General features: G+C 48.5%; 1 protein-coding gene across 4 annotated transcripts in view; it reads left to right on the top strand.

The window, feature by feature from the left end:
* Positions 1-12625, top strand: part of CBX5 (chromobox 5) — a 208136-nt gene that overhangs the window by 125311 nt on the left and 70200 nt on the right. For all 4 annotated transcript variants that reach the window (XM_078688267.1, XM_078688277.1, XM_078688295.1 and 1 more), the window contains one exon: positions 11542-11722. In XM_078688267.1, coding sequence (XP_078544393.1) covers positions 11542-11722 — 181 coding nt within the window. The remainder of the gene's footprint in view (positions 1-11541; positions 11723-12625) is intronic.

Here is a 12625-nt window from a genome sequence, read left to right as displayed (position 1 = left end):
TTTGATATTAAGTCGATGTAAGAGTAATGTTCTAAATATTAGAACTACAATAGCAACAGTGCAGAGAGGTTGAGTGTTTCGTTTCACTCAAGATAGGACACATCCCTGTGTGCCATGACCACAGAACCCACTGCCCTGGCATACTTCAGTCACCTCTAGCTGGGTGCCCTATGCCAGAGGTGAGGGCCCAGGTGCATGAGCCATGTGCCCCTACAGTACCCAGGGCCATTCCTGGGCACTGTAAGTGCAGTGTTGCCATTTAAGAGTATATGGTACTGGGAGGTTGTCATTTACGAACTCCACAGCACCATAATGGCTTCACTGAAGACTGACAAGTTTGGTACCTAACTTTTGCAGCGTGAATCTTTCTGGATTCACTATGCTGTGCATATTCCGCAATCTAGTGGTTGGGTCCGGAATCGTAGGCTTTTTTCTGTTTTTTTTTTTTTTTGTCGTAGCCCAGGTGGGTGTCGACGTCCCACCATTTGGTGTACCTTTGGTGACGTCGGCGTGCTTCCGGCGGAAGCTACCACCCTTGGGCGCCAACTTCAGATTATTTTTTCCGCCGTTGGGTCTGGATCGTCGCGTGAAGCTCCAGAAGTTTTGGAGGAGGAAAGGAGAAAATACAGTATCTCTTCAAGGTGAAGACCTGAGAAGATCGAGAGAAGAGGACCATTAGAGAAGAGACGACGAAGAAAGGAGAGAACTTCGAAATCTTCGACGTCCTTGGGGGAATGCGCACACAGGGGGCCCCCTGAGCGCAGGGATGTACAAGACGCCCTTTAAATTCTGCAAGAACTGCCACCACAAGTTCGCACAGAAGGACCAGCACCCAGTCTGCAACCTCTGCCTGGCAATCGACCACGAGAGCAGAGACTGCAACGCCTGCTCCGTCTTCAAGCCGAAGACACTCCGAGTTCGAGAAAGACAGAGGACGGCTCACCACACGATGCAGGGCAAGGGCCAAGCCCCGACGCTTTATGAACTTGGCCTCTCCACCGACGACGAGGACAACATCGCCGAAGGCCCAGATGACTTCACGGTTGCTGAGACCGATAAGAAAACGCCTGATAAGGTAGGAGAGAAAACTCCCACAGGGCCTCGAAAACCAGAGGCAGACTCCCGAAAGTCTGAGCCCAGAGCCTCGAAAGGAGCACCGGCGCCGAACAAATCGACAACCGAAGCTGCATCCTCCGAAAAAGAGCCCAGCGGATCCTCCGAGAAGGACTCCCGGAGGCCGAAGACCAGCGAAAAGCAAAGGTCATCGAAGCAAGCCCCCGAAAAAGGGACTTCGACGTCGAAAGAAAAGGAGCCGAAGAAAGTTTCGACGTCGCCGCCGCCGAAAAGAGCGGCCGAAACGCTCGACAACGAGCAGGCCGCAGAGATGCAGAGAAAGAGAAGAAGGCTCGAGGCCGAAATGGAGACCATCTTTCAGAGAAAGAACGACTTCGATGAAAAAATGAGAAGTTACAAGATCCCCTCGAAGCCGGCACCGACCGTCGCTGAGGTACAGGAGCTCGAGGAGTTCGACGTCGAAGAGCCGCCGAAAACTCCGGAACCCTCGGAGCACGAAGAGGAGGAAGACCTCTACTACACAGAAGGGGATTACGGGGAGCAGCAGTCAAGCTATGGCTCAGGTTCCTTGACGGCCCAAGACCAGGAATGGCAGGACATCGAGGCCGAAAACCCAGAGGAGGCGGTGGAAACATACCCCTCGAGGCCTTCGCCACCGGATGACATTGGGGCATACAATGAGGTGGTCAGAAAGGCGGCAGCAGCTTATGGAGTTAAGCTGGAAGAGGAGAAGCCAAAAGCAAACTTCCTGCTCGAGACATTGCTCCCCATACAGACAAGAAGCCAGTTCTTGCCCATGCTCAAGAGTATCACAGACCAGGGGAAGGAAGCCTTCAAGGACCCGGCTACATGCAGATCAGTAACGCCGAGGACGGAGAAGAAATAGAAATTCTCCTCCCAAGACCCAGCTTACATCAAGGGATCCGTCACAGCAGATGCTATAATCGCTGCAACGGCCAGGAAAAGGGCAAACGTCCCAACAACGTCTGGACCAGGAGGATGGATCCAACTGGCAGGAAAATTGAGAGGAACGCCGCAACGCACTGGCGGATGGCGAACTCCAACGCCCTCCTTAATAGGCATCAATACCAGCACTGGGATGAAATGGGAAAGTTGCTCAAGCACTTCCCGGAACAATACCGTGAGAGGGCATCACACCTTGTGGAAGAGGGGAAGAGCATCGCCAATTCGTGCCTGAAGACAGCCTTGGATGGGGCAGAAACATCCAGCAGACTGATGGCTATAGGCATCACAGAGAGAAGGCAAGCCTGGCTCAGGATCTCAGGCTTCAAGGCTGAGGTTCAGAACTACATCCTGAACACACCCTTCAACGGTGAAACACTATTCGGAGCCCCAGTTGATGAGAAGCTCACCCAACTGAAGAAGGACAACGAGACGGCAAGGTACATGGGGGCCCTGAAGTTCAGGGGGATGAGAAGGGGCACTCCTACACGGAGGCCGAACGGCAGAGGTGGAAGTCGGCGAGGAGATTCTCACCAGAGTTACCACCAGGGGCAACAGAGTGACAACCAAGGCCACCAGGGCCAGCAGAGGCAAAGCTGGAACTACCAAAGCAGGGGCCAGTCCTTTCGGTCAAGAGGAAATGGACGGGGCCAGAGAAGGAGAGGCGGTGAACAACCCCCCTCTAAGTGACTTCACACGGGAGAAGGTGCTCCCCCACCTAAACCCTCCGGGGGAGGAGCACGGAAAAACAAAGAGGAGAGGGCTACACGGACAAGACACAAAGGAACATGTAACGCCGGTAGGAGGAAGATTGAGATTTTTTCTCCAGGAGTGGAGAAAAATAACAGACAAGTGGATACTCAATATTATGCAGTTCGGATACTGCATAGAGTTGGAAAAGAGGCCACCAAACAGAAAGCCAAAGAAAAGACAGCACTCGGGGAAAAGAGTTGCAACTACTGCAAGAGGAAGCCCAAGAACTCCTCCTCAAAGCGGCCATCGAACGAGTTCCTTTCAAAGAACGGAACAAGGGAGTGTACTCAAACTACTTCCTAGTGCCAAAAGTGGACGAAAGCCTAAGACCCATCCTGGACCTACGGTTCCTAAACAAATACGTCAAAACTCAAAAATTCAAAATGACGTCCCTACAAGAGGTCATCCCACAGATAAAGGCCGGGGACTTCTTGTCCACCATAGTCCTCAAAGATGCGTACCTGCACATCCCCATGAACAGGCAGCACAAGCACATGCTAAGGTTCACAGTAAACGAGGATCACTACCAATTCACGACCCTGGTTTTCGGCCTAAAGTCCGCACCAAGGGTGTTCACCAAATGCCTCGCGGCAGTGGCCGCACACCTAAGAAGAAAGGGGATACACGTGTACCCCTACCTCGACGACTGGCTCGTAAAGGCAAGCTCTTACAGGACATGCAAAGAGCATGCAGAACAGGTGACTAGAACGCTAGCAAGCCTGGGTTTCTCCATACACTGGGGAAAATGCTCGATGGAACCAGAGCAAGTGAAGATCTTCCTGGGAGCCCAGATCGACACCGTCCAATGCAGGGTCTTACCGAGCGAAAAGAGAACGCTCAGCCTACTGAGGGAGAAACGTCACTACCAGAAGGGGCGAGCTCTGACAGTGAGGACTGTGAGCAAGATCTTGGGGATGATAGCATCATGCATACACCTGGTCCCCAATGTACGCCTACAAATGGAGTAGTGTGGCTCACTGGTTAGAGGCGGCAGGCCTGAGAGCAGAAGTCAGCCTGGGACCAGGGTTCAATTCCCGACGCGGCAGGGTCGTGGACCTTGGTCAGCGGACTCGATAATTCTCGCTTCGGTGCTTACTCTAATCAGGGGTTCCACTCGGCAACTCTGGGCATTAGCTTGCCTAATCTCCACAACGGCCCCACCAATTCCGGGGATGCCTGGCTCCACCTTGGGGACTCCCAGCAAGGGACCATCCCACAGGGAAAGCCAGGACGGGTTCCCCAGAGTTATACAGCGCCGGGACGCCCCGTTGCTGGGGCAGCTGTGCGCTTTACAAGTATACTACATTTACAAATGAAACCACTCCAAGAGTGGCTGCAACAGCAATGGTCACAAGCTACAGGAAGTTGGGAGGATCTAGTGGTTGTAACGCACAGGGTGCAGGAAGAGATAAGGTGGTGGACCAAGGAGAGAATAACAGAAGGGAAACCTCTAACACCACCGGACCCAACAGTGACCATCACCACAGACGCATCCCAGAAGGGGTGGGGCGCACACATGAACAGGCTCAGAGTGAGGGGTCTGTGGAGCCCTACAGATGCAGTCAGGCACATCAATTACCTGGAACTGAAAACTGTGTTGCTAGCCCTCAAGGCTTTTCAGAAACACCTGTACAACCAGAAGGTGCTAATACAAACAGACAACACCACAACGATGTTTTACATAAACAAATAAGGGGGAACTCAATCGTTCCCTTTGTCAAGCTTGGCACAGGAGATCTGGAAATGGGATATACCACTAAAAATAGACCTGCTAACCATACACCTGCCAGGGAAGGACAATGTAGAAGCGGATTGGCTCAACAGGCAGACTTCAGCGTCCCACGAGTGGCAACTCAACAGTCAGGAAACAAAGAGACTATTCAGGAAATGGGGCACGCCAACAATAGACCTATTTGCAACACACCGGAATGCAAAATGCCAATACTTTGCATCCAGGCAGCCAGAGGCGCTGTCCCAGGGGAATGCCCTATGGATAAGCTGGTCAAAAACATTTGCCTACACTTTTCCCCCCCCCCGATACCGCTGATCCCCAGGGTTCTCAACAAATGCATGAAGAGCAACATGACGCTCATCCTTGTGGCACCACAATGGGCCAGACAGACCTGGTATTCTCAGATAATGGAGATGGCGCAGGGGCCACCCCACAAGTTCTCAAAAAGAAGAGACCTACTCTCCATGGAAAACGGAGAGGTTCTACACCCAGAGCCAGAGAGCCTCAACCTCTCAGCCTGGCTCCTGAGGACTTGGAATTTGCACACCTAAAACTACCAGAGAGCACCCTGCGGGTGCTGCGAGAGGCAAGAAGGCCCAGCACATGCAAGTGCTATGGGGAAAAATTGAAAAGATTCACTCAATGGTGTTGCAAGAAACAGCTCCAAAGGAAACTGACCAAGGAATCCACGGTGCTAAGATACCTCACGCACCTAATTAAGGCTAAGCTAAGCTCATCCTCGCTGAGGGTGCACCTGGCAGCGATTGTGGCATACACAAGAGGAGAAACAGGGAGAAGCTTCTTTACATCCCAAGTCGTAAAAAGATTCCTGGAAGGGGCTAAAAGAATAGCGCCGCCAAAGAGAATGCCGCCACCGGCCTGGAACCTAAATGTGGTAATGACGGAGCTCATGAAAGCACCTTTCGAACCCATCCACAAAGCATCACTGCAAATGTTAACAATGAAGACGGCCTTTCTGATAGCAATCACCTCGCTACGAAGGGTGAGCGAACTGCAGGCACTCACACTGCAGGAACCCTACATCCAGATACATAGTGACAGGGTCGTGATGAGAACAGACCCACACTTCATGCCAAAGGTGGTGTCAAGGTTCCACATGAATCAGAGCATTCAGATCCCTAGCTTCTTCCAAAACCCCACCACAAGCACCGAGAGGTCGCTCCACACCCTAGACTCAAGAAGGGCTGTGATGCACTACATTGAAAGAACGAAGGAACACAGGAAAACAAAACAGTTCTTTGTATCCTTCGCAAACAGTTACATGGGCAAACCAGTGACTAAAAACACCATAGCTCGATGGATCGCACAGACAATACAATTCTGCCACAAACAAGCTGGCCAGGAGCTAACAGGAGGGGCACAGGCCCACTCCACCAGGAAGAAAGGAGCAACAATTGCCTTTCTGGCCAACACACCAATTCAGGACATATGCCTGGCGGCAACATGGGCTTCAGTGCACACTTTCACTAAGCACTATTGCGTGGATGTACAGATGAACAAAGAAGCACAAGTAGGACAAAAAGTGCTTCAACATATTTTCAACAACCAACGCTCATCTTCCACCCAACCGCCACAAAAGTAACGAAAACCGCTACAAAATCTATGCACAGCATAGTGAATCCAGAAAGATTCACGCTGCAAAACGAATAGTTTCTTACCTGTCGGTGTAGTTTTGCAGCTTGAAGATCTTTCTGGATTCACTAGCGAACCCACCCGCCTCCGCCAAAAAGATGAGGCTGGAGAAGAGGGTGGAAACACATAGGAAAGAAAGCAAGTTGAAGCTTACAAGATACGTGAAAAGATACGTGGAAAGAATTACGTTGAAAAAACGATTTACGAACATAGCCATGGATTCACTACAAAGACAAACAAGAAAAAAGAGACAGAAAAAAGAATCCGAAGATGGCGCCCAATGGTGGTAGCTTCCGCGGAAGCACGCCGACATCACCGAAGGTACACCAAATGGTGGGACGTCGACGCCCACCTGGGCTACGACAAAAAAAAAAAGAAAAAAAGACTACGATTCCGGACCCAACCACCAGATTGTGGAATATGCACAGCACAGTGAATCCAGAAAGATCTTCAAGCTGCAAAACTACACCGACAGGTAAACTATTCGTTCTCAGCACATTAAACCTGCACTGATGCCAGTGTGGGATTTAATGTAAAATGCACGAGAGGGCATCTTAGAGATGCCCTCCAAAAACCCGAACCTACAATCCACTTCTGGGCTGAGTGGCTGCAGAGGCTGCCACACAGCAGACATGTTGCTGGCCCCCTGGGTGGCGAGCCCCCCCGCTCTCCTGGGTCTGCAACAAAGCACATCCTGGGCGAGGTGCTATGTCTCCTCCCCCAGGATGGACAGGGGGAAGCTTCAAAGGCATACCGCCTCTGAGAGCTTCTCCAGACCATTTGCTGTACCCAGCAACCAGCCCCCACCAGGCCTACCCCCACTCTGGCGGGAAAAACTACGTCAGGAAGGGGGGGGGTGCCAACCTGTGCCAACTCCACCCCTCAGGTGGAGGAGGCGAGGTGAAGCACGACCCCGGGCCCCGGCCAACTTGTAGATAAGGAGTCCTGCCCAATCCCAGCTAGGCTCCTGCCCCCACCCCCACAGGAGAGGAGCAGGCTAGGGGGTGTACTCACCCCAGGACAGGGACCCATTGGTCCCGGCCCTTGCTTTACCTGTAACGCCCCTAAATTTAGTATTTAGGGGCTCCCTGAACCTTCCTTCCTTAGATCCTGATACCAACAAGAAGAAAAGTTCAAGAAGAAGACCCGCTGCGCAGCTGCTAACAGGACAACAACTGACTTGGCCCCAGCCCTACCGGCCTGTTGACCCTGGAACCTGCTCCTGCCTAATCCCGGCGACCTCCGTGGACAGCAACCTTGGGACATCCAGAGGACCTGCCTGGACCCTCTCGAAGATTGGGACTCCCATCAACGGAGGCTCTGCTGCAACAACCCACCTGGTGCTCACCAGGAAGCTCTGCACCAGCCGAGCCCGGGCCGGGCCAACCTGAACCAAGACCACGAGCACGTCCCCCCGTCGACTGGTACCCGAAGTCCAGTGTCCAAAGACCCTCCTCGATGAACCAGCCGACACCTGCAGACTCAGAACTAGGGGCCACCCCAACCGCGACTAGCCAAGGGTAAGCTTTTCCGACCCCTAAAGACACCCCGGCGCCCCGTGGCCCCCTGAGCCTCCCTTTAGGGTACCTACCTGTGCTCCAAGATCCCAACTTACCTCTCGAAGTGCTGGTCGCCCCTGGAGAGTCACTGTCCCCGAGCCTGCAGCCTTTGTTCCTTTGTCAAGATCCTCATTGGATAACATAGAGTGCCCGATGGCTCAAAAGCACCCTGCGCCCAGCCGCCCGAGTGCCGCTGGCTGTGACTCTCTGTCCTAACCTACTTCCCCCCCCCCCCCCCTTGCCCTGAGCAAGTGACCAGGAGCCCAGCTCCCACAGCCGCGTGGCCTGCTAGCCAGCCACCACTAACCGAAGGCCCCCTGCCTCTCATTGACTAACATTGGGCCTAACTACCTCTGCTCCCGGCCTCCCCTGTGCCTCTGAGGGTGGACTAACTGTACCTACCTGATCCTGGAGGACCCCTGAGTCTGTGCCCAGAACCTTACCTTCACCAACCAAGTACTCACCTGGAGGCCGGTAATTCACTTACCTGCCATTGGATTCTATTGAGCCATTTTGACTCGAAAATTTTCTAAGTGTGAAGTCTTGAAAATTGAAAATATTCCTATAAAATCAGTCCGAATTCGAAAATATTCACCTGTGATCAGGAGAGAAGCTAGTACTGTACCTTTCAGCCCAGTACTGAACCTCAAAAGTAATCCCTAGCGGGTTTACTAGTAACCTGTATTTTTGTCCATAGGAACCCATTGTCTGCTTTTCTATGAAATTTCTTCTAAAGTGTCTACTTTTGAAAACTGCAAATATTCTTTAAAAATCGTACGAAATACTGAAACGCAATTACCTACCTGTTTTAAGTTAAGCCCCCAGTGCTGGCCCTAGGAGACTAGTGCTGGGTTACAAAAGTAACGCGATCGTACTGTATCTGTAACCTGAATTTCCTCCCATTGGATAACATTGTCAGAATCATCTTGAAAAGAGAAGTGTGAACTTTAAAACCGCTTTATATTCAGGAAAATTCAACACCGTAACTAAAACGTTTTTGCTAATCTGGTTTCAGTTTAGACCCCAGGACTGAATCTAAGACCTAGTCCTGGAACTACCAAAGTAATCCATAAAGTAATCAACTATACTGTCCTATGAAAAACCCATTGAGCTCAATGCTAGAGTGTTTCAGAACTGTTTTGCTTATTAGCTATCCAATAATTATTGTGTGTACAAACTTATTGCTCCTCTGCCAAGTATTTACATGAGTACTCGTATCTCGAAGTATATTTTTATAACTGTTGGTTCTAAGAATAAAACTACCATATTTGAGGATATAATAACATTTGGCCTGGAGTTCGGTTCTTGAGTGTGTGAAGCCTTTTGCTGACTGAGTACAACAAATGCTTTACACTGTCCTCTGGTACTGCCTTACTGCTCGACCAAGCTACCACTTTGGAGAGTAAGGTCAGTTCTGACTTTAACCTCTGTTTATTCCTTTGGGGTTTGAGGACTCTATACACACTGTACTGCCTTATTATCCAGTATATATAGAGCCACTTTCTCACAGCTCCTTCTAGGCACCCCAACCCCCTTTATAAAGTTCAATAAAAGCAGCGGGACAAATATTCTTCAAAGTTCTATTGTTGAAATTTGAAAAGCAGCTAACCAGAGATCTCTTAATTCATTTGTGAAGCATTATTGCTTAGAATCGCGCTCCACAGCAGTTATTTAAGTGGGGCAAACTTTGCAGAGAAACCGGTTTTGCTTAAATGGAATTTCTTCCGGCATAGTTATGGGTCTCCAACCAGTAGCTCTGATTCTACTGGTAGCTCAACAACACCCTAGAAGAAGCTATCCAAAGTGAAGGTCAGCCCAGTGCATCATTCACGTTACAGAAAACGCTTAAAATGTCAGCCCGCTAAACCAATGGAAAGGTCTTGTTCTAAGATACAAACTAACATTGTTGAACGTATGTATCAACTCTTATTGTAGTAAAGTCACAAGGAGATTGGTGCTGTAGGCTAAGCTATACCAGCCACCCTATCTGTGTGAACAAAGGGCAATGAAAGAATAGTGCCAGGCACAAGAGTCTGTTCTTGGCATATTAGTGTTCCTTGCATAATAGTTGCCATCCATGACATATTTTGAGCTTTCTTGTTCTGTTTGTAAATACTGGCAGCCATCACCTACATATTGTGAGCATGAACGACCTAATTTTGTGCATCCCTAACATAACTGGCAGCCACTGGCGAATAAAGGCCTTATGGTGTCCAACCTTTGCAAAATGGTACCTCTGTAAAACTGTGATCATTATTTGCACGTTATAGGCATGCTTAGTGTTATGGAAGGCATCCATGACATGATAGTAAAGCTTGGACATTTAAATCAGATTCTGTTAAGAATGTGAGTACTTGATGAATATGACAAGCTGATGTTTGGAGAGCATGTATTGGCTAAAAAGTAAACTGGGCATTTAAAGGCGAAACATTTTTTTTCAAAGACAGTTTGTTGGCCTAAAATGGAACAGGTATGCGATAGAATTGTTTTTTTTCTTTTCAGAAGCTGTTGTGCTGACATATTAAAAGCTGCTAGTTTAATGGGAATTCAAGCTGCACTGGGGAGATCTCTTGCTGTGATTATGTCCCTTGTGCCAGAGGGCACGTACTGCTTCTGGTGTTATTTCATTAGTCCGGTTATGTGGAGGTATTGCATATTGATGATGCTTTTCATGATATATCTGCAAGTAACCCTGCTTGAAATTTATGGTTGATTATTAGTGTATTGTTAACTGTTTGGTCACCATTGTAAAGTGATAAAATTGGTTAGTAGCTCTGGATGATTTTCCTTAAGCAGAAGTAGCTCTCATTCTAGAAAAGGTTGGAAACCCCTGGCATAGACCATTTCTATTTATAGATTGTCTGTTGGAGATTAGATTTTTCAATTATTCTAATTAGTAATTATTCGGGCCTTTTAAAAGCAATTGATGGTGATGGGGGGAGGATGCATGTCACCTAGGTCATCATGGAAATAGCTATCGAAATCATATACCACTATCAAACATTTCAAGAAAACCTTGACTGGCAAGGAGATTCTGGTGTAGGATCCTTCTTGATGTGGCTAGCTTTATATTGAACTGTGACCCAGAAGGTCAGCTTGACTGGGTTTAAAGTGAGTGGTTTTTGTGAAGTTTTCTTTTGTTGAACTGTGCAGTTTTGGAAAAAATTTGTCCTTGCACAATTTGAACTGCATTTGTTGCTATAAAAAAACCTTCCTGTCCATTTTGGAAGCAAATGCACGTCACACTAAAACGGAACTAGAAACAAACACCAACCAGCAGCCACTTAATTTTTGGATCTCACTGTTTCCATTTGCTTGTGCTACCTTTTTGCTTCAGAGGGCATGTAGTTACTCAATGTGGTGTAAGTTCGAGTATGTTCCTTGACCAGTGTAATGCGAAATTTCACAAGATTATGCCTGTGTATTGGTAATTTCATCCGTGCATAGTCTGAACTTGCGGTGTTGGAATTCCTTCTTATGTGGCCCATCGCCTTATTCTAATTTTTTGGGTAAATGTTCTTGGGATTTTAAACACAGGTAGGTGCTAGTGGAAAGCTTTGTGCCGCTTTTGTTGCAGGAGGCAGATATTGTAGCTATGCTGCAAAACCAGCCCCCCGGTAACAAAAAGCAGCCCCTTTGGTCTACAACTGGCCCGTTTGTCTTTGTGGTAAAGGTGCACCTCAGACAAGTTAGTCCCACTCTCCAGCTCCCAAAATAATTCACTTAGTGGATTTTACTCTCCATTACTGGTTCGCTATTCATGATTATTTGCTCCTATGCTAATTAAATGTGTACATTTATCCATAGGGAGCACAACACATGGGAGCCAGAGAAGAATTTGGACTGCCCAGAGCTTATCTCAGAGTTTCTGAAAACATACAAGAAGCCAAAAGCAAGTGAGAATAAACCAAAAGAGAAAACCGAAGGCACAAAGAGGAAAGCCAGCTCTCTGGGCAATGAAGACATAAAGGCCAAAAAGAAACGAGAGGTTTGGAAGAAAATTTATGTTGCATTTGCTCCACATTTATGTACTCACTGAAAAAAGAATTTCACCTGTTATGGTATGCAACACGCACCAGAACTCTCGATGCCCGCTATGCTCCACTCTTGCTTAACTATCCATTATCCAGTGCCTTTTGCAAATGTGTTTTTTGTTTGTCAGGCATCGTGAGTTAGTGTGGTGTGAGCATTCGATTATTATAACTGATGAATTTCAGTGGTGGTTTTCAATTTTTGAGCCAGAAACAGAACTCCATGTTCTAGGCATGTGTGGCTGTAGATGCACATGCTTTGCATACTCCTGCTTTCTAGTGTTGGGTCAGAATGTGTGCAGGTTGTTATTCTTCGAAGAAGTGTTTAGTCACTAGGTGAGGTGACTCCTCCTCTTGGTAATAGGGTGCATGAGCACCATTGTTAGATTGTTTTCTTTCCATCTGGTTTGGACATGTATTACGGCGCTCCAGTTAGACAGTTTTTGGAATCCTTTTGGTGCGTAATCCACGCTACCCTCGTCGGTATGGTTTCAAATGTGTTTTTCTCCCTTTCGTATCGAAATTCAGAACATTCGTGTGGTCAGAACGTTCAGATTGCGACCTTTGGACCTCGCCCGCCCGAGCTACCTTATTCTCATTCAACTTCATTGATAAGTCTGCTGATGGCAAGGACTCCATTTCGATTTTACACCCAGTGCCATTCCAAGTAGCCGCGGACGGATCTTCACGAGGTCTGCAACCTATGCTTATCCCTGAGCACAGAGAAGAAAATTGTGAGGCCCATCGGTTGTTTAGATTGAAAAAGACCCGTGGGACAGTCGGCCATGACTCTGAGAAATGCAGGGACATGAAATCTAAAACACACCCGATATCTTGCGGACAGGAAGATATTGAACCAG

This window comes from Lissotriton helveticus, chromosome 1_1 (assembly GCF_964261635.1).
Source record: "Lissotriton helveticus chromosome 1_1, aLisHel1.1, whole genome shotgun sequence".
NCBI classification, from domain to species: domain Eukaryota; kingdom Metazoa; phylum Chordata; class Amphibia; order Caudata; family Salamandridae; genus Lissotriton; species Lissotriton helveticus.
This window is presented reverse-complemented; position numbering and strand designations above follow the sequence as displayed.